Source organism: Ursus americanus, chromosome 22 (genome assembly GCF_024610735.1).
Source record: "Ursus americanus isolate L20-20 chromosome 22, mUrsAme1.1.p, whole genome shotgun sequence".
NCBI lineage: Eukaryota > Metazoa > Chordata > Mammalia > Carnivora > Ursidae > Ursus > Ursus americanus.
The window spans coordinates 38,205,475-38,227,437 of NC_142148.1; the positions used below are offsets into that span (position 1 = coordinate 38,205,475).

Consider the following 21,963-nt stretch of genomic DNA (forward strand, 5'->3'; position numbering starts at 1 on the left):
AAAGTCCAAAAGCATAAAATACAATAGTTTTAATTCCAAGACTATGCTAAAGTAAGATTTACTAATTATGCTAAGTGGGAGAAAGAAATTAGAATTTTAAATGCCACTACTGTTTTCAGCAGCAGATGAGCTAATATTAAAGTAAATTCAGTGCTGCATTGGTTCCTTTAACACCCACCCTTCGGGTGCTTTAAACCATGTGGGTCTCTGGATTCCTCAGGAAAACTGTCATGTTGGCATGTAACTATAAAATGTGCTTCACTCAGAAACTATAGTTAGTAAAGCAGTTTTTTGTTTGTTTGCTTGTTTTTTTTTTTTTTACTAGTTCTTTTGGCACAGGGGAATACTTTTAATAAATCAGCCTTGCTGAAAGATAGAGCACATTATTGTTTTTAGTAGGGAATGAGAACATAAGGGCAGTGATTTAATGCAGTTACAGGAGGCTGCGTCCAAAAACAATTTTTGATTTTTGTCTAACATTCAGTAAGGGAGTGATTTTTTTCCTCTCACACAAAAAAGTTTTTTGGTAGCTTCCCGAGTTGTATTCTTGTTAAATGTAGAAGTTGTATATCAGGATGGCATTTTTCTTTGTCCTATAATTTTCTCTGTCAGTTCTTGATCAGTGACTATTGTAACCATTTATTTGGGATGGATGCAGATGTATTTTATAATTAATTTAATGCCCTTTAAGGTAGATATTTATATTTTATTATGTTGTTGAAAGGATATATATTTGGATTTCATAGCAAGCCTAGGGAAATAATAAACTTTTACCCTGTCAGTGCTATCTCTGTTTGCTGATATAAAACCCATTTCTGATCTGTCCCAGGTAAAATAATTAAAAAGCATGTATTAGAACGTACATAAAATTTTCTATGCTCATGAAAGATGTACTAACTGGCAAACAGTCAATATAACCTCTTGGCTTTTGGCTTTTTATAAACTCACAGGTTTATAGTGATTTTATGGAACCATCCAACCCTTTCCCTGACTTCTGACAGCACTGTAGCTGAACTACTCAAAACCTCTAGAAGCAAAAGTCAAATTTCCTTCACAAAATGTTCCCTATAATTAATGTTAATCACATGAGTCTTTGCTAAGTTAGCAAGAAAACAATATTCTTCATAACAGGAAGTCAAAAGAGAAGGTATTGGGAAACATGAAGAAGGCAAATGAATCATGAATGAGGTTTCATGGGCGGCTGGAGATATTTGTTAGTAGACCAGTAGAAGCAGAAATATCTGGCAAACCTCTGGAAACACGTGGCAAACTTTTCTTGACCACAATAGTAGTAACATATTCGGTTGAATGTTGTGCAGTTTCCATGCATATCATTTCATCCTCACCACAACCCTGTGAGGTGGGCCAAACTAATAGCCCTCATTTTATAGATAAGGAAACTAAGCTAAGAAGAGAAAGTGGTTTGTTTTTAAGTACATTCCCAGTAGGTGGTAGAGCTGAGATTCCAGATCCTCTAACGCCAACTCACACTACCAAAAAACTATTTTAAAAAATATTAGTTTTTCAAAGACCACCTTAAAAAGATCATAGCACCACTTCTGAAATTTTCCATCTTTGGCGTGAATAAGCAAAATAAGAGTATTCTAAGAGACTGTTAGGAAATTAGTTTGTACATGAAACACTGAACTCTTTAAAGTGAAATGATACACAAGCTCAAGATATTGCTATTTTTTTATTTGTAGCCAACGTTTATTTTTATGCCTAGAAAAATACATGGGGGTGCTTAGGAATAATGTGCTGGGCAATTTGCTACTTTAGTGATAGTAACATGATCCCGAAAAAGCAAGCACGATTATTTTGTACTTTTTCTTGTTTTATTCAGCAATAAGACCATAATTTTTCATATTTAAGGAAGTATGAAAAATTTGTCGAGTTTTAAAAGCTGAATACATGTAGCGTTGGATCAAGGCACATACAAGACTGGCCAAAGGGCGTACAATGCACTTTGGTTTTTTGTTGGAAAAAAAAAAAACATGGCGACAGAAAAATGATGTGGTTTTTAAACAAGTAATAGCTCACAATTCAGTAGGAAGCTAGAAAGAAATGTTACATTACGAGTTCATTATGTAGTATGTGGAAAACTGTGACAGTAATGGGCAGTATTCTTGATCATTGTGAAAGTAAATTGAACTTTTATGTACAGTGCTAAAACATTCCACATAAACCAGATCTAAATTTGATTTCTAGTATTTATTTTTTCTTTTAAATTCTTCCTTATTTAAAGTACTACTCTCTCTGCATTGTTCAGGGGAATCGCTTATGGTTACACTACCTTTTTAAATACATGTAAGTGTTTCTTTTTTGAGATCATTTATGATAAAAACATTATAAACATTAACAATTATGTCTTTAGAATTCACTTTTCAAAAATCAGGATGGTATAGGCAAAACCAAAATGCAGTTCTGGTGTTTGTGTTCATTATACTATGGAGTCTAAGTTTTCATGTTTTCCTAAGTACAAATTTCCCCCCTAACTTAGAAGCGTGCTCACATTATTGGTTTTGTGAAGTCCTTTATTCTCAAAGCTTTGTGAGCAGTAGTTTTGACAACAGACTTCACACTCCTTTATGCCAGCTGATGTATTCAGTTCAGAAGATAATGCTTACTTTCCTAAGGATATCTAATTTGCTTAGAGTAAAAATGGAGATATGCAGCAAGTTTGATATTGCCCATTACTTCACATATTTCAATTTATTGAATACCACTGGGATAATACAAATTTAATAGTTTGAACATTATTTCATAACTATTTTTTGAACTTTTTCTCATTCAGCCAGTTTTTTTTTTACATTTTATTAATACCAAAGTGAAAAATGGCCTGTGCTTATACTACAAGGATCTCATGTGAACTCAGTCCTGATTGTTCAACACAGCAAGGAAATTCACTTTCACAGTCAACAAGTCATCTTACTCAGTAGAACACAAAGTAAATGGTTTATAACTTCAATATTTGCAAGGAAAATACAGTACAAATTACTAAAAAATACTAAAATATAGAATTGTGTTCAGGCATCTCCACTACATCAATCGCAGCAGTAACCTGAAATCTGAAACTTTTAATAAAAAGTTCTTAAATATAAATTATATGGCAAATGTACAGTACATTGCTTTTCTCAGTCTCTTGTTTCCAGTGTTTTGCAGTAGAACAGGGTTCCTACCATCACCTCCCTTAGGTTTAAAAAACCCAAAACACAGTCTGCTACAAGGCCTCCAGCATCATGAGTGTGAGTGATCTGAGTCTGGAATGCCACTGTCTCTGTAGCTTCGGTTACTACTGCTTTCACTGTGATTGTTTTTGTACAGATTCATTCCATTAGGAGGAAATATGGTGTGTATTACAAATTCCTCCTTTGAGATTGGTTCATTGCTTATTGGCAACATCTGAAAAGAAGTCTCCCTGATTTCCAGGATGGAGTTGTCCTTCTTAGTGCCAGCTTCTGCGTAGTCATCCTTTCTTCTCCTCCCTTTGCTGTACGCACAGTTCCTTGAGAAGAGTGACCCGTTCCTATGAACATACCAGCACACTAAAGCAAGAAGGGAGATGGTCACCAGGGCCACAGCCCCACCAATGATGGCAGCCAACGGTAAATTGGGGTTTTTGTAAGGTTCTTTCTCTTGCTCTCGATTAAGGGTGGTTGTAGGGTTGTACATTCGAAGGGGTGCAGTTTCAGTCTCAATACAAACACGGGTGTCGTCAAATAGGTAGAGGTTACTGGTTTCCATGGGAACCATGCAGACTCGATAGGGCGAATCAGGCTCCAGGGCTGTGACTAAGTATTCATTGCGTTCCCCTGTTACGATCGTTTCTGTTATAGATCCAGATGCTGGGCTATGGCCCAGTTTGAGCCAGCTGAGTCTTAAAGCAGTCATAGGTAAGACAAGTTTCCAAGAGATATGAATTGTGTCGGAGGTGACAGATTTCACAGTAATTATAATTGTTTTTCTTGCTGGACTCCCTGTGGTTCGCTGATCTTTAGTGAGTTTGGGGTTCTTAACGTCTGGTTGTTTGGTCACTGGAGCTGGCCACTGTCCTTGAGCAGGATATACCGTGTTGGGTATTGCAGTGGTTATCTGAATGGTGCTTACAACGGCACTGTCCTTACAATCAAACAGTTCTGCATTAAGGTCCTTAATAGCCATCCCCCGAACTTTTTCTGGGGCTTGGCACATAAGCCCACGCACATTGACCTTCATAGGTAGTGATTGTAACCAGTCACGTACCCATTTCATCTTGCACCCACAATACCAGGGATTGTTGCGAAGTATCAGTTGGGTTATATTGTCTAAATCATCAAAGATACCCTGAGGTAAATTACTTAGGTTGTTATTGGACATATCGAGTCGATACAGCTGCCTTAGATAAGAAAAAGCATTTGGGGGCACCCGATTGATGTGGTTATCTTGAAGATAAAGCTTCCTCAGGTTTGTGCCTGGAAGGTTTACTGGTGCAGCAGTCAAGGAATTCCGTACCAGGGACAGTTCTGTTAAGTTGACTAGGTTGAAGAAAACTTTATCACCTAAACCATGGTTGTTCAACAGGTTTCCATCCAAAACCAGGCGTTTGAGGCTAGTGAGACCTTGAAGAGATGGTGATGAAATAGTGGATATGCGATTATCATCCAAGCGTAGTTCTTCGATAGTCCTGGGCAAACCCCAGGGGATTGTGCTAAGGTGATTACGGGACAGGAAGAGCAGTCGGAGATAGTTGCTGTCTCGGAATGCCCCCTCTTCAATGCTAACAGCAGACACCGAGTTATCATCTAAATGTAATTCTTCCAGATAGGGAATTTTGGAAAGTGAATCATAAGTGATAGTCCTTATGTTATTTTCTTGCAAATGTAACTCTTTTACATACTTTGGTAGGTTGGTAGGAAATTCATCTAAACTGTTGTGGTATAGATATATTCTTTCTACTTTTAGCAAGTTTTTCAAATCTGAAGGAATCCCAGCGTTATTTATTTGGTTGTTCTGAAGGTAGAGAGTTGTAGCATCCTCTGGTATTCCTGTCGGAATAGATGTCAGAAAGCGATCATTACAGTAAATGAAACCTGCATCACAGCGGCACACGGATGGGCAGGACTTAGCCATGACTGATAGAGGTGCCACCTGAAGGAACAGCCCAATTTTAGTCCCGATGAGGAAGATGCTCCAGGCTGGGCTGATCATGGTCAGCAGTGTTGAGGTCTTTGTACACGGTAGCGTCAGAGCCCTAAAATGGAGTGAGTGAAAAGAAAGGCAGAAAACAATCAGGTCAGGATACTTACAATAGTATTCAAAATAGATGTGGAAATTAAAATGTGTGTAATGACTTTTAACATATTAAGTTTTTTTTTTTTTGCATGTGTAGGGTTTATTGCTAGCTAATAATGAACATGATCATATAATCTCTTTACCTTAAATGTCTGTAGTATTAAGGAGTATCATGTCCCAAATCCATTTTGAAATGTTAAATATAATAAAAGTTTTATTAAGCATTTTTCTTTTGTTCCCACTTTTTTTTATATGTTTCATACTGTATGACTTAACGGCTTTATGCAGACTTTTCATTATGTTCTATCTTATAATACGTTTCCCAATGCATTTATCTTTCTTCAAGTTCTAATCCAGAATATGGTTCAACTTTCCCCATGGCTGGAGAGTTATAGATTTATACTCATCTATTGTGTAACATGATCTCTTCTGCACTTTTACATATTAATTAGCCTTTGCACTTTAAGGCATGAAAATAAAACACTTTAATATTTTCCTACCTTATTGAATGATGTGAATAAATTTTGCGTGAGTGAAAATCCAATGCACATGTATTATTTTCCTGGTGAGGGGCTGGGACTTAGAAACTCCTGTTCAGTCCTTGGAAATGTTCTTCACTGTTTATTCAAGTAATCCTAGGCCGCACACACCTCCAGATCAGGCTCGCTGCTGTCAATGAACATTCCAGCTGCAGTTCAGCATGGTGGGCAAGCTCATTAAAGTAGGGGCCAGAAACAATTCGGCTTCCTGTTACTATGTAGAACACATGGCTTCCTATGCACTGGTTTTTTTTTTTTTTTCTGATAGAGTTTCTGTGTGAAGGTTCCTTTTGTGTAGCTTAATTCCCTTAGTAGAAATTGCTCTCTTTGAAATTCTTATTGGCTCTTCTGTGCAATGTGGTCAGAGATAGTAACTTCAGATCCTCATGAAGAAAGCCATTCATGATGCTAAGGCCTGTATAGTAATAGGTTTTTCAGTCAGTTACCCCCCACCTTTATTCCTATCCAGGATTATCCAAGTATAAACTTTGTACAGTAGCTATATCCTGAGGTATGATTACCTGCTGTGAAATAGCTATTTCCAGCTTTTGCCTCTTGCTGCTTTCTCAGAATATCTGGTGCAGTCACGTTATAGAAGAACAGGTGTTCTTTTTTAAGAGGTGAAACTTAATTCAAATATTCTTCATAGGAAAAAAAAAAGGAAGCATACTAGATTTCCTTTACATTTCTTTTCCTTAAAATATACTGGGTCTGTGCATCTCCTGTGAAAGCAAAATGTTTTAATGAACTATTAATAATGAACTTTAACATGACAGAGAGATTTCCTAGAAATTTAACTTCAGTTTTTCTTTAAGCAACAAGCTTTCATCATAGTAGTTGGTGAAAAGGGGTAAGATGACCTCTTTGTTACTTCCCAATTCTACTATATAAATAAAGTAGGAGCTAAAGCTGAGATTGTCACCAAACATAATTTCTACTGTTAACTCACTGTTAATGTCACTTTGAATTAAACACAGAAGCAAAGCTTCATTCAAGTAAGTGCCTTCCATGGCTTTTGAATTCAAGTCAGGCCAATCTTTAAAAGTTCACTTTTAAATCGTAGATATAAAATGATAAAATGTTTGAAAAGAAGAAAACAAGTTTATGTCAAAGAGGTGAGCAAATATGTAACAAGGATTTTTGACAGAAATGCCATGGTAACTTTTAAGAGATTTCTGAACATGGTTTTACAAAGTCATACAATCTACAATGTAAAGACTTGAAAAGAGTTTGCTTTAGAATTTTTTTCTTTTGATTTGCTCAGTGCCCTGTTTAAATCTTCCTGTAGGCCTCGATTTCCCCAATTGTAGAATGTGAATGTCATCACCTTCCTCCTTAGAGGTATTTCTGAGGACTAGTTGATGATCTTGAAACTCTAGTTACTCGGGTGTTCTAGGCCAAAAGGTAGCATAGATGTTCAAATAATTGTTAGTTTTTCAGGAGAATACAATTTTAATTTTCTTTTGGCAAACCGAACTTGAAAAATCTGTGTTTGAAATAGAAGGGACACTATGTCAATCTATCTCCTTATAATGACCATTTGGAAAGCATATCAACACCTGACAAGGCGTTTGTCTCTAGGTTCAAACATAAACACACCAATTTCCAGTAAGTATATTTTTCATTTCTGAAAGAAGACCTAAGCCTTCACCAAAAAAAACACTGGTGATTTTAATGATGACTGTTTTGCCCATTATCTAATATGCATGAAGATTTTTTTTGGGTAGAGGTGGGGAAGTGGGTAGCATCAGTACCTGTCATGCAGGGTTACCCACTCAGGGGCTTTCTATACATGTAGGGAGCATTAGGGTATCATGGAAATATTTGACCCTGAAATTAAGGACTGCAGTAGAAGCAATTTGCTTCTCCCCCAGTAATTACCTAGCATCCAGCAAGGATAGCATCTGTTCCAGAATTCAAATACTACTGAAGTGAATGTTAAACAAGGCCAAAATTTGTGTTTCTGGTTCTATTTGAAAATTCAATGTCTCTTAGTTTGCCACCAAATACCAACACTATCATAGAATGCATTAACAGAAGGAAACTTAAAAAAAAAAATTACAGATCCATTTAATTTATTATTTAAGCAACTTGAAACAAAAATAGCAGTTAGCAGATGGATAAAGTAGTCTCTAGTGGATATTGCAAAGTGCCCACAGAGGAAAGTTTAAATGATTTATTGTTTAAAGTGAGGTTTTACTGTGATGCATTTAGGGCTTTGCTCATTATTGTTGGATTTCAATAGTGTATTTTCTTAAAAACTGTTGCTTTCGTGGAATGCGAAAATGAAAAACCAAGCTGTTGAAATTATAATGACAGAGTTATTTTAAAAAGTATCTGCTGTAAATATTTTCTAAGCTTGAAAATTATTCAACATTTAAAATAATGTGGTTAATTTAAGCTGAGGAAACATTACTTTTGTTAAAGTGCATTAGAAACTAATTAAAAACTATGATAAAAATCACTGGTGAGAACCTGCTTAAAATGTTACCAATAGTCAGGCATTTGTCATACTCCAAAACACACTTCAAACTTGAGATGAATCTGATGAATGAGGATGTAAAAACTGTTGACTGTTCCCCATGTCAGCTCAGCCTAGAGTATGTCCAAGGTGATGATCATAATGGTAACTAGTGATAGGGGTTGTATCTGAACGATAAATATTTTACGAAATCAAGCTCTAAGAATATGTATTGATTTTTACGTTTTTAATCCAGAGAGAGAAAAAAATCTAACTTGGTGTGAAAAGACAAGGAATTTGTTTATTTTCTTGTTTTACATCTGTAAAACTGCTTCTTTTGCTCTGTTTGATATGCAAACTCACATTGCCATTAATACAATAGTGGTAATAATGTGGGATTAACAGAAAGCCTTAAATCTCATTAAATTCTTTGAAAATGTCATTCTCTTCTCCCCAAATTACATTAAAACAAAAGGCAAAAATATCAAGCGGGTTTCTTGGGAGAGGATACTCTTTTAGACATGAAGATTCCTTCACAAATTCCTACTCCTTTTATTTTAAGCTCAAAACAGTTCAATTCATGTTTGATTGTGTTTTGTATCTCTCCCTTCCCTTTTATATCTGAAACTACAGTGCTGGACAGTTTTGTTTTGTTTTGCATATTAAAGGCTATAATAATCTATCTAAAATACATGATCCTGCCCCCCCCCCATTCTTATACTTCCCTTTTTCTGAGCTGGCTCTACATAGTCAGGCACACAGAGATGTGGTTAGTTGATTGTGAATGATAAAAAGAAAAATGAGCCCCACTGGTATGGACATTGTGGCCAGGTTTCCACCACATCGACTTCAGAAGCCTTTATGTCTGCATAGGCTTGAAAAGAGGCCATTACTTCTGAACGAAAAGAAATCGATCTTCTAGAAAAATATTATGCATAGGGTAACTTGGGGAAAAACATAAATGGACCCTGGTTATTTAAAGAAATGTTTTAAAATTATTTTTTAATGGAATCATTACTAAGTAGATAGCATTTAAAACTGTGGCAAAAGGAACAACATAATCACCTCATTGATAAATCAGATTTTTAATAGGGATCTTTCTCGTCAGTTTCTTTTTATAAACAAAAATTGTGAAGTCAAAAAAATATGCATTTATAATGTAATCATCAAGTCTGTGAAAAGCCTCCAATTTAGTTCCACGGTACACCTAAGAAAGTATTAAATAGATAAGGATGCTATCATTTTGAGATATTTTAAGAAAACTAATATCATTTAAGAAGTTTTATCAAATGGAAAACTGGCATTTACATACAATCAAGGATTTGAGGCAATCTACATGTTTATATGATTTCTGTTACTACAATATTTTAGAGGTGGGGATGTTGGAAATGAGAAAGTATTCTCATGTTTTGATCACTTAGATTAAGATTATATGTTGATAATATGCACTAACTTCCTAAATCCTTTATTTGCTGCCTTTGATTTAAATTGATCTTGATTTGAAATCATTCTTATTTTAAAAAAAATCTTAAATCGAGTATAGTGTTTTGAGATTTTCGTAAAGAGTTGTCTTAATGAATTGCTTCACATAATGATATCTTAATGATGGGACCTTTTTAAAAATATTAAATCTAAAAGTAGAACTTTTCCAAGTTAATTGCATTATTATTTTGAATAAAACCTTGAGATTGAAGAAAACACATGCTTAATCAGATTTAACCAAGTCTGTGAATATTTCTAGTTAAATTGGAATTTATATAATCACAATCTACAGTGTTAGAAGGTAATTTATTTATGAAGGCTTAAATTGCTGCTAGAAAGCACAACAAAATGATCAACCTGTGAATGCTAAGTCTTTTAATGACAAATGGTATTTAAAATAAGCTACATATATGGTTAAACTGAAAAACTGGAGTACATCAGGTTAGTTGATAGTGACAGCAAAATGCTTTCTAAGCAGCCTGTCTGGTAGTTAAATTTTCCACGATCATCAGATTTCAGGAAAGTTCCAATTCTTTTGTTTAATGCCAGGCAAGCAGAAGGACCTCTAACTCCCCTCTTGAGAGTCATGAAGTCTGAAGGGTTTGCTGAGCGGCAGAGAAGCAAGTGTGCCTTTTCATACTTGGTTTTATCCAGACTATTTTCTAGCCTGAAGAAGGTTGTGTTTTATTTATGCAAAATAGGGGATAAAAGTTCCAAAGCAAAGGATTTTTACTTTCTCCTTTTATGATACTGGTTCTTTCCTTCCAATAGGTTTGTGGTAAATGAATCCAATTCTGCTTCATGTATACTGGATTTTAAAGTTAAACCGAGCATCCTTAAAACAAAAAGGCAAAGTAGGATGTTATCTTTCATCATAGTGAATGCTTCTTCCTTTTGTGATATTTAAAGCCAGACTAAATGAATTAGAGAACTAAGAGTTGTATGAATGAACGAGACATTAATTTAGAGGGTGGTAAAGGTGAGCAGTAGAGGGCTTGGAGCAGGGAACAAGCTTTAAGTTTGCGTTGACCTTTGAGCAATTGCAGTTAAAACTACATTTTTAAAAATCACCAACATTCTCCCATGGCAAACTTTAAAGTTCCTTTTTCAGTGTTGTGAGTACAGTTTGGTTGATGTGCTTTAAATTTCTAATATTTAAGTTTCCATACACGAATACAATAAATATTTAGGTCTACTGTGTGCCAAGCACTGTGCTGGTTGGCGAGAACATCCCAAATCATAAAACAGTTTTTTTTCACTTCAGAGCAGGGTTATTATTGATGTAAAGCAAATGAAGAGGAAGAACATCAACAATACATAAACTGATCAATCCACAGTCCAGTGGCACACTTTAAAAATGGTGTTTAACCAAATGTGGTCTGTGGGTTTTCTTTTCAAAGTTGCCACGGTAACTTGTGCACATGAAAAGTGAAAGAATAAAGAACAAAAGCTGTCATTGTCTCATCAAGTGAGAGCAATTTCTCTCTCCTCTCATTTAAGGAGACTAATACCTGGAGAAAGGTTTTTATACATTCCTGACACTTAATTTTGGGTCTAGGAAAAAGATAATGCATATGCAAAACAAGTGAACTTTAGCTGCTGCTGAAATTGTATTTTAGTCCTTTGTGACTTAAAATCTTCTTTCTCTGCAGTTCTTGTCAATAGTCACGTCAAAGTCCTAAAACCTGCTCTTCTATGCAACAGAAACATGGCTTTCAAAACTCTTTTTTAGTGTGATGTTTTACCAAATTTAGTGATGTTGATTTGCAGTCTGAAACTGGAAAATGCTTTCTGAAATGTATATTCCTATTTTGGTTCTTAGAAGGAAGAAGGCTTTTTTCAGAAGACATTTACAAACCATCTCGTAGGAAATTGGTTTGTTGACTGATGATAAGTTTTGAGATGGTGGAATGTTAGAAGAAGTCGAGAAACAGCCCCTTTTATGCTCTGAAGAGAAAAATGTAGTTTTGAGAATTAATATTGCTGAGAGATTTACTGTAGAGTTTTTGCCCACTGGGGGGTGGTACACTCTACCAGAACACTGCTTTCAGAAGCCGCAAGTCAGATGTTGGCTGCTGCCGGCCAGTTTTTCTCTGGTTTAATTACAACAAAGCCTCCCGTTGAGAAGAACAGTGAAGGCCTCTAGGGCAAAAGGTGGGGGGTGGGAGGGAAAGGGGAATGAAGGGAAAAGGAGGGAAGAAATTACAGCCTTTGAAAAATTACTGAATCTTATTTCCCTCATTGACTTCATTTATGGTGGTCTTCACTGGACTTTCAACAATTATTTATAATGCTATTAGGTAAACTGAACAAAAATATTTAAGGCGGTTTAATTCAGAATTTTTAAGTTAGCTCCGAATCTTGCCATTAATCACATTCTTTGTTATGCAGCCCACCCACCTTAATAAAGGGGGAAAAGTTAGAGCCACTGAAATTTTTCTTTAAATAACCAGATTTAATTTAGTGTTGGTATAACATTGGCATACCAAAAATAAAAAGCAGAAAGAAGAAACATTCATATAATATTAACATAAGGCAAGTTCTCTGCCACTGATTTTTGTGGGGTTTTAAATTGTTCAAAATAATCCAGAAAGAGGAGGAAGCCTTAGGGTGTGTGGCCAAGAAAAGCACAGACAAATCTGTCCGCAGTGCACTTGCATGTTTAAAGCTGATAATTGTATTTTTCATCTGGAGACACTGAGTGTTCATTAGGGTCTGGTGTCCCTGGGCAGGAGATGCTGAACATAATTGGAGTTTCTATTTGATTGGGCAATATAGTCTAGAGAAGAAACTGGGGTAAAGATAATTAATAGCTTGCTAACAAAGTCTGACAGCCACAAGATTTCAACCAAATTTATTTCACACCGCTTCATTTAGCTCTGAAAAAGTTTTGATAGAATTGGAGGCTCCTTAATTAACACTTGAAAGCAAAAGAAACATACCTTCTATTTTGCTGCCACATTTAGTTATGACAAATTTTCTTACTGTTTTTCTTCTTTTTTGTAAAAACTTTGTTTGCTGCCCAATTATCTATTTCACAAATGTTAATGTTTAGGAAATGTTTAGTTGGGCATTTTGAACCTAATCATAACTGATTTAAAAGGGGGGGGCAGAGAAATGAAAAGCCCAATTAATAACTGATGGTTAGTATTGTACAAGAGCAATATTAATGAATTCATTATGTTTATTCATTCTATAATATCTCTGCTGATTCCTGGATTTAATGTGTTTTGGCAGTGCTCTGTTAAAAAAAGTGGATGTGATTTTCCTACTTAAATACATACAATCATGTTTTTATAACCCTGTTTTTTATTTCAAGCTAATAAATACATGTGTTTGTGTAACTAGGTGTGTATATGTTGTATACACACACATTTGCAAACTAAGTAGCATATCTCTGATTTAATCTTCTTAGAGATTAAAACCTGGTATATTATTATTAATATTGGTAGTAATGGTAATATTAGTATTTTGTGGTACTTTTAAAGGATTCATTCTTCACTCATTTCAAAAGAGATGAGTATCAATTATCTGTCACTTTGGGGCAGGCATAAATGGTTCTATCTCAAAAGAGACAAATTCACTTTATGTGTTATGCTAGTCAGGATATTCATGTGCAGTTCGGGATAAATGAAAGGCATTGCTACAGCCGAAGCACTTTTCTAGTGGCTTTATTCATGTTGTTTGCTGCTAATAAAATAACATATATGTGCATTTTAGAGTAGATAGATTGAAGAAAATTAAAAATAGCTATTTGTTAAAGGCATTCGAGAATTTGGTTCTATAAGTGGCAAATATCAAGGCTTTTTTTCCTTTTTAATTTTGATAGATAGATATCTACCCCAGATGTTGAAAAATACAGGCCTGTTGCACTTTTTACCTCTATGCAACCATTTTGTTTCAGACCTAATTCACTGAAAAAAAAAATTTTTTTTTTTGAGAAGATACATTTAACTACTTTTTGGAAGCTCTGCTGTATAAAATCATTTCTTTCAATACAAGATTTTCTTATCGTAAGTTGCAAGTGAATGGATACTCTGCGCATCCCATTTGATGAGGGCTCTACTCATTTTTCCCCCTGCCACCCCGAACTCACTGCATACATCAGGCATAGCTTGCACGCTGAGCTTTGTTAGTTTTTCTGAGTAGGCTTTGCCAATTACTATGCTAGTCACACGCTACATTTGCCCAAGCAGTGGATTTTGGCGTTCTCCTGGGGGTGGGGGGGGTATGGTTGGGAAGAAAGTCTCCCCCTCCTCTGAGCTGAATTCACTAGTTGAGATTTGCAAGCCTGAAATGCTTGAAGCAGCTCTGGCAGGATAGCAGTGCAAGCTTTAAAATCTAGGTGTAGCTGTTAATCCTTACAGAGGCACGGAAGTCTCCAGGAGTAGCTCGGCTAGCTGTGAGCAAGATGTATGCTTTTCATGTACTGCGTACTCATGGGCTGAGGGATTATTGATTTTCTTTCACAGTTGTAAAAACAGCAATTGGTGATCATACCACACATACAGGACACACCAAGTTAGCAAGACCCTTCGCTTTCCTCTGTGAAAAAATCTGCCTTGTATTCTTCAATATTTAACATTTAACTTTCCAACTTAAGGTTTTCCATAAGGCTCTTTTCAAATCACAACCACACGAGGCAGAAAATAGCCATTAATTATTACTTTTTAATGAAAGAAGGTTTTAAGAAACTTCTTGCGTGTGGCTATATAGTCAAAATTTTCCTCGCTGGCTCGCGCACACATATATTGCTCTTACTGGTGACAGAGCAAGCGTTCATATTTGGATGCCTCATAGTACCAAGTCATTTCTGTCTACAGAGTAAAACCACGCAAACTTTCTGGGACAATCTTAAGGAAAAACATGGGAAACACTTACCAGGAAGACGAGAAAAAGCAATCCCATATATCCTGCCGCTATAGCTGTAATTCCACTGACTGTGAACTGGAGTAATAACCCTCCCCCTCTCCCAAGCTCCGCGTCCAGTCCACACAAAGCCAACGGCAGCTGCAGGCAGAGCTGGTCCTGCTTCGGATCACTCCTACACTGAGGAGTGAGCGAGGGAGAGCATTCCAGTTTACTGCACACAGCCCACCTCCAAGTCTGAAGTTAAAGCTTCACCTCGCAGTGGTTGAAGAAGGGGGTGATGTCATAGATGGGCAGGACTTAGCCGAGCTCTTGTTCAGTGAGGTAACTGGATAATCAGACAGATGAGCTTTGCGAACGCTAGAGGGAGTGAGAGAAGCCAAAATGAGGCGCTCAGCCTGCCAAAGCTGGGATGCCATTTGGTTTGTAGGCAGCCTTTTGGAATTTCAACATTTTCTAAAGTTTAATACAACAAGGTAGTGGTAGCAAGCTTATAAAAAAAAAATATGAGCACGTTAGAAGAATATTTATAAGAGTACAGTAGCAAAACACAGGTTCTTTTTATTTTTAAGCTGTATGCATTAAAAAGAAGTTAACCAAGAACCCTATTATTTTCATTATTGAATAGTTCCAAAAGCGTTGTAATTTTGAAGGCTAGTAACTCCAACTGTGAATAATTATTTGACAAATAAGTAGAAGGCAGGTTCACATAAATAACTGAGTTATTTAAGGGAAGGGGAACAAGAATGACAAAAGGTAAAGATCCTTGAAGTAACCAGTTCTTTTTCCTTGAGGTAATGAGTAACTTATTGTTCTATATATGTTTTAGGAAATGAAAGTATTTTTCACAGACTTCCACTATTTGTCCATCTCTTTTGAACCTGGTGGGTATTAGATGTTTTCCTGTTTAGGGAACCCTCCCTAAATATGAAAAGTTGTAGAAAAATTAAATAGATTCTTTTCTGGTATGTTTTTGCTGCTCTAAATATGGATTAAGATATAAACACCTTAAGAAAAAACCTTTCATGGGTGGTTTTGCTTTTATTAAAATAATTTTAATTTTGGTATATGAATAAACAGTGGACAGTTATAAGACAGAAATGTCTGTGTCTAATTAGCAGAATGGTAGACTTTTTAATATTCAATTATGATTTTCATAGATGGATTTCTCTTATTTGGTCAACAATTGCTTTGGGCCTATAGTTTTCCACTAAGTTCGTTTCACTTTTTGATGTTGCTGGGGAGAATTTTGTTTTTATATTTACCTGGAGGGCAATTTCCAACAAATAATACTATTTGTTTTAGTTTTAGAGGTTCGCAACATTGTCCTTTGTGCTTTTAAATAAGTTTCTATGAATGTGTGTTTCTGAAGGAGGCCAGCTAATTGTCTTTCCCAGGAGTATTTGATTGTGGTCTCTTCATTAGTTTCATTTAGTTTATCTATTTCTGTGCTTCTTTGATAGCAGTTTGACCTTCTGAGTTCCCCTCCAAGAATGGGTGATATCAAAGTAGAAGGTGAACCCTTGATAAGAGGTATATTGACCCCTATTGTTCTGTGATTGCACTTTTGCTGGCCACTGAGGGCAGACCTATTAAATCCAGGAGTTTTAGAATTCTGATATCTGTTGAAAAGCCAATTTCTTAAAAATATTAGATAGCACAACTTAAACTGAGATTCAGCTGCTGACTTTTTGGAGGAAAGGGAGGTGGGAATAGCATAATCTCTCACTGAAGGGTGAATTTTTTTTCGGTTACTGCAAAACAAATACATGAATTAAATTATTTTATGAAATAATTCTTTCTAGAGGTTATTTTCAGATGGGAGTTGGTTATATTTAAAAAGTACTTTTTGCTTGCCCAAATTACTGTGGGCTTATATCAGTTGTGTCTCTATTCAAGCAGACCTAAAACTGGAAAGAAAGATGAATGGACAGTTTTTGGTTATAGGTAGCTAAAAGGTGGTGTACTGGCCTGGGAGTAAGGAGTTCTGAAGCTTCCATTCCCTAGGTTGCCATTTGTTATATGACTTCGTATTATGTGTTCTGGCCTTTAGTTTCATCACATGGCAAATAAAGGCAGCAGGAATTTAGTGAATGCCAATTATGTACTGTTCCTTTTTTTTTTTTTAAGATGTCGATTAAAATGTAGAAGAAGGAAAGAGGTTTTGAAAAATACAGTCTGTCCTAGAGGCATTGACTTTGAAGGCAAACTCTTAAGGTAGCCTCCATCATCCTACCCTGTCCAAAAATATATACTCTTTTGCTGCTTCCATGTGTTTTTGTTTTTTGTTTGTTTGTTTGTTTTGTTTTTGTTTTTTAATTTCCTGCTTTTATCAGCTGCCTAAAATTCTGCCAGTTGGAGGTAAACTTAAAATAATAGGTACCGCTTCTGGAAAGATTAAGAGTTGCCCTGAGTTACCATAGACTGCTTTCCTTCTTTGTTATCTAAAGGAGATTAGCTGTAATAAAGGGACGGCTGTCCCGGTTGGAGGGGGGGGAAGGCAGGCAGTTTTCAGCCTGATGCCCTTTAGGCTGTGATAGGAAAGGAGGGGCTGATTCTTGCCGCAGAGAGGACTCAGCTCAGAGAGGAGGAGCCAGTGCAGTCTAATGTTGAAGGGCCATACTCTGGCTCCATCTTGACTTTGCCACATGACTGTAGACAAATCATTAAATCTTCCTGAGTTTATTAGCTCAGTGTCTGACTCATAGTAAGTACTCAGTGAATGGTAGCTGCCATTATTAAGATGAGGGCATCTGAGGGACATCAAGAAGTAGAAGAAGAGTGCGCAAAGGGAGGTGTGCAGATAGGAGACAGCCAGTGAAAGCTTTTTCACGCTCATCTAAATTTCCCTTTGGAGTGGTTCCATAGCCAGAACATAGGGGAAGAGGTGCGCAAATAGGAGATTTTCTTGTTGATTTTTTTTTTTTTCCTGTTGTCCTGCTTTTCCATAGCCTCATGGTTCCCAGGATTTAGAATTTAGTTGAGTTCTAGTAGATGTTTTAGGTTGAAAAGGTGTTTGTTGTTTTGTGTTCCGTTCTGTTTTGTGGGCTAGTCTGTGAATCTAATGCTGTACATGAAAAAATCACTTCAGATTGTACAGTTGGCCTGAAAATGAATTCCAGTAGCATATCCTAGTTTTAAAACTCTGCACTGGTCATATCAAAGAACTTTGTGTTTTTCTGTTTTTGTGAGAGGATATGAGACATTCCCTACTGGAGAACAGGGGAGATTGGATTTGGAATCAGGTTTCCCAGGCTCTGCCATTTACTTGTGTATCCAAGTGAAAACAACAGTAGCAACAACAAATCCAGCCTCTTTTAGAACAAACAACTCCCAGCTACAAGTGACTACAATACATGATTATTCCATGGAACAGTTTAATCCAGGAATTTTAACCTGTCTAGACTTAAGGTACCTCATTCATTCATTCACTCACTCACTCATTCATTCACTCATTCATTCAGTATATACAAATTCATTGAACATCCCTATAAAAGAAAGTAGTAGGAATAGTTGATCCACCAAACCACCTCCAACTATGCGATTTGTGATTTAATCTTAGAATGTATTAAAGTTCTTTTAAGTCTTAGAAAGAAGCATTCTTCATTATTTTTCTTCCACTCAACATTTTTCATGAGAATTAAGTCTTCAAATTTGGGTAAAAAACAAACAAGCAAAAAAAACCCAGCTCAGGCTTTGGTATATTAAATGCTTGGGCTATTAAGAATTTTTTTGGTTGCAAGTGATTGAAAGTCCAAGCTGTAATGTCTAAACAACAGTTGGAATCTATTGGTTCATATAACTGAGAAGTTCAAAGGTATGGTTTGGCTTCAGGTAAAGCTTGATACCGTGGCTTAAAATGTGTCAACAAAATTACAGTTTCTCTCTGGCTCATAGTGTTCTGCCTTTTTCAGTGTTGGCAACCTCCTCAGGCTATATGCAGTGGACCTTTGGCAGCTCCAGGCTTTTCCCTCAGGCAGTAAGAGTTCCACATATCACATTCCCATATTACAGTGTTCAAGGGAAGAGAGGTCACTTCCAGAAGCTCCTGTACATAGCTCTGTGATTCAACTTCTCTCAGTCCTGAGCCTATTACAGGAAGATGGGGGTGGGGGGTATGTCAGTGAGCTTAAGCCCCCTGTAATAGCTGTAGGTAGAGTCCACCCTCCTCAAACACATGGCTGAAAAAGGAGGTATGGCTCAGAGGAAGATTGGGCACTGTTAGTTTGAGAAGGAAGGGGTGGATGCTGGAGATTAGCTCATTTTCAGAGGACTTGGCATGCTGCAACTTGGGCATGTTTTATAAATTTATAAACTTGAAGCTGCTCTTTTTCTTTTCTTTCTTTTTTCTTTCTTTTTTTTTTCCCTTTAAGCCAGAGTTTCTGTTTAAATTGCCAAAACATCTTTAAAAGATTTTCTATCTGTAGACCCTCTCAAGTCTAGCCCAGTTTTTTTTCTGTCAACAGGTAGTGATGCATGTCAGGGCACATCAGTACTACATCTTAACATGAGCCTATGGGATGTTAATAAAATAGAGAGAGAGTGCACATTCAGCTATCTATAATTCTGTGAAGTCGGGCCAGATGCTTAATGCACCAGTTAGAAACTGCACCACATCTTTCTGAACAATTCCAAAGGGTATTGGAGAAATAATTAGATTTTAGCAGGTCACAGATGCCTTAGAATACTAAAAGGTTTAAAAATGCTATATTAAACTGTTCTTCTGATATTTGCCTTTTATTAGTCAACACTTAAAATGTACCTAAAAACAATCACATATCCCTTTTAAGTATATTTCCAAAACATACTGCACTGGAGTGAGATCTGTCATTACAGGACTTGAAATAGAAATCAAAGCAAAGTCAGAGTGGTTATTTCCCTGCCTGCTTGTTTGCCCACCCCCTGGAACACCCTTTTTTCCCCCTACCCTGGGTTGGACTGTTATACTTCAGGATGGGGAGATAGGGGATTTAAAACAGCAACAACGACAACCACCACCTGAGAAAAAAAGCACCTCTTTGGCCTCTCAGGAAAGAAAAGAGGAACTGGGGTTCAGAACAGGTTAGCACTTGGCCAAAAATGATGGCGTGAGGGAGCTGGCAAAACTGAAAGCCTGCAGATCCCTACTTTCTTCCATCTTCAGGGCTTTCCTGCATGGCCTGTATGTAACGGTGCACTGTGCAACTCCCATTTACGTAGGCTGTACCCTTGACCCCTTCCTACTCCCAATGTCCTGTCATCTTTCTCTGTTTTAAAATGCAAAAAAGAGATTTTTTTTAAAATGGACCTTGGGAAAAACAGAGACTTGGACTAAGCAGAGTGAGTGAATTCTCCCTCTGGTACTTACTTTATATGGGGCCCTGGGAAAAGAGCTTCAGTTCTTTGAGCCCTAGTTCATTCATTTACAAGGATAAAGATAGGGGACCCTCATTTAACTATTATGAACTTCAATAAAGTGGTGCATATAAGAGTTCATTACTAAATCTGAGAAAGCACTTACCAAGACAGAGGTAAAACCTGTGGGTAGTTGCTTTTTATCTTCATGGTGATGAGTGGGGCCAGGATCCATTCAAAAGGCACAATCCATTAATGTTAAGTTGAGCTGTGTGTTTTAACAGTTTATCTTTGGGAATGAAACAATTTGAGAAATGCTTCTGCCTACTGTCCTGGATGCTCAGACCTTGAGATAACAGTATCTAAGACTGGTTCTGAGACTTAATTACAACCAAGAACAAATTCTTTATCCTTGGAAATTATTAGTATATAACATAGCTTTGGATGAATGGCTAACAGTTAATAAGAGCAGATGAGTATATGTCTAATTATTGAAATGGATATTTACAAACTATTGTACAAGTGCATTGCCCTGGAGCCATGTGATTCTCTTTAACAGCTGGCTCTTGGTGTTAGTCTTGACCAAAGCTGTCGTCACTTGCAAACCATCTTATTATTTCACTATTTCTGGAGTATTGGTGCTAATTTTAGGTACACAAATAGACCTTCTGAAAGGAAGATTTCCTGAAATTGTTGTCAGATTTTTCTTATTTCTGGAAACCAGCACTGTAGTTCTCCTTCTGTTTGAGATTATCTTTTTTAAGGATTTCTGTTTCCCTGCAGTCCAGATTACTTAGGTACATAAACATGTTTAATGTCGAAAGAACGTGGCTAAAGTAGAATCAAAGACTGTTTTATGTTATATCTGTTTTATAAATGACTGTGGAAACTGCACCTCATTGGCACCACCTAGGAGAAACAGATTTTCTGCGATTAGTATTTCTTTTCACTTGGGAACTGGTATAAATCAATTATTTGTAAGATTTTTTAGAGGATAAAGTGTTCTCAATTGATTAGGTTTGGAGTAAGTGAATGTTTTACAATATCATCTATTCCAAAGAAAAGTAAGTTACAATTAAGTCATGTTTACCATTTGGAAATTTTCTATAAAATATAAAGCTATTTATACTTTCAGAGCATGATTCATGACAAATAAAGATGGAACTACACCTGTAGTTTCCTCCGCTTCACCTCCTTCAGACTATAAGTGATTAACCTTAAATTTGGTGAATTTAAAAGCATTTTATAATTCTTTCATTAGTTTTTATTCTTTTTGTTTGACATTTAAAATATATTAGTGCTACAAATTTTCAGATGCTTTACTAGGTTCGTATGTTTTTAACAATTAAAATCTAGACTTGACACGTCTTATTAGAAGTCTACAAATATTGCCAAAAATTATTTATACTTTAGTGAGTTTTTATTCTTAATAAGTAGTTTTTAGAAACAAAGGTAGAATTAATTATTTTAAAAAGCAGTACTTTTTAAAGTCAATCATTTTTGTTTGGGAGAAAGCTGAGAAGCTTTTTGGTAGTTGTTTAATTGCTGTGTTTACGTAGAGGCGATATAGAGCTATTTGACTCCCTTCCCAAGCAGCCCCTCTTTGTTTTCCTCAGTAGCCCAGGGAACAGACTTGTCACTCTCAAGTGCCCCCATGTAATTCTGTCCTCCCCTTCTTCCCCAGGGCAAGCCAGAAATAAGCTTATCAGATCATATCTTACTGACAAAGAGCAAAGCTTGTTGGCTGACTAAAGAAGAGGAAAGGACAAGTAAAATATAAATGACAGGTTTGATACCAGAAATGCTAGGTTAACATTGGTTTTTCAATAGCCAAACTTTTTTTGAAAGTAGGATTTACATCTTTTTTAAAACGTTTGTTTGACTTTTACTTTATGTACAATTTTAAGCACCGTAAAAATTAAAAATTTTACCCATATCTTATATATACCCTGTAAGTGAAGTTATCAGCATCATCATTATCATTGTTGTTGGCATTGTTATTATTTG

General features: G+C 36.3%; 2 protein-coding genes across 5 annotated transcripts in view; one reads left to right on the forward strand and one right to left on the reverse strand.

Annotated features, from left to right (window-relative positions):
* Positions 1 to 21,963, forward strand: part of MACROD2 (mono-ADP ribosylhydrolase 2) — a 1,878,458-nt gene that overhangs the window by 288,258 nt on the left and 1,568,237 nt on the right. The gene's annotated exons all lie outside the window — the stretch shown is intronic.
* FLRT3 (fibronectin leucine rich transmembrane protein 3) lies at positions 1,689 to 14,867 on the reverse strand. Of its 3 annotated transcripts, none has more exons than XM_045809324.2 (3): positions 14,635 to 14,867; positions 6,332 to 6,532; positions 1,689 to 5,230 (listed from the first exon to the last, which is right to left on the reverse strand). In XM_045809324.2, the coding sequence occupies exon 3, from the start codon at positions 5,185 to 5,187 to the stop codon at positions 3,238 to 3,240; it is 1,950 nt and encodes a 649-aa protein (XP_045665280.1). In that variant the 5' UTR covers positions 5,188 to 5,230; positions 6,332 to 6,532; positions 14,635 to 14,867; the 3' UTR covers positions 1,689 to 3,237. The 3 variants fall into 3 exon arrangements, with proteins under 3 accessions (XP_045665280.1, XP_045665271.1, XP_045665285.1); XM_045809315.2 differs by having other exon boundaries at positions 5,772 to 6,532; XM_045809329.2 differs by lacking the exon at positions 6,332 to 6,532.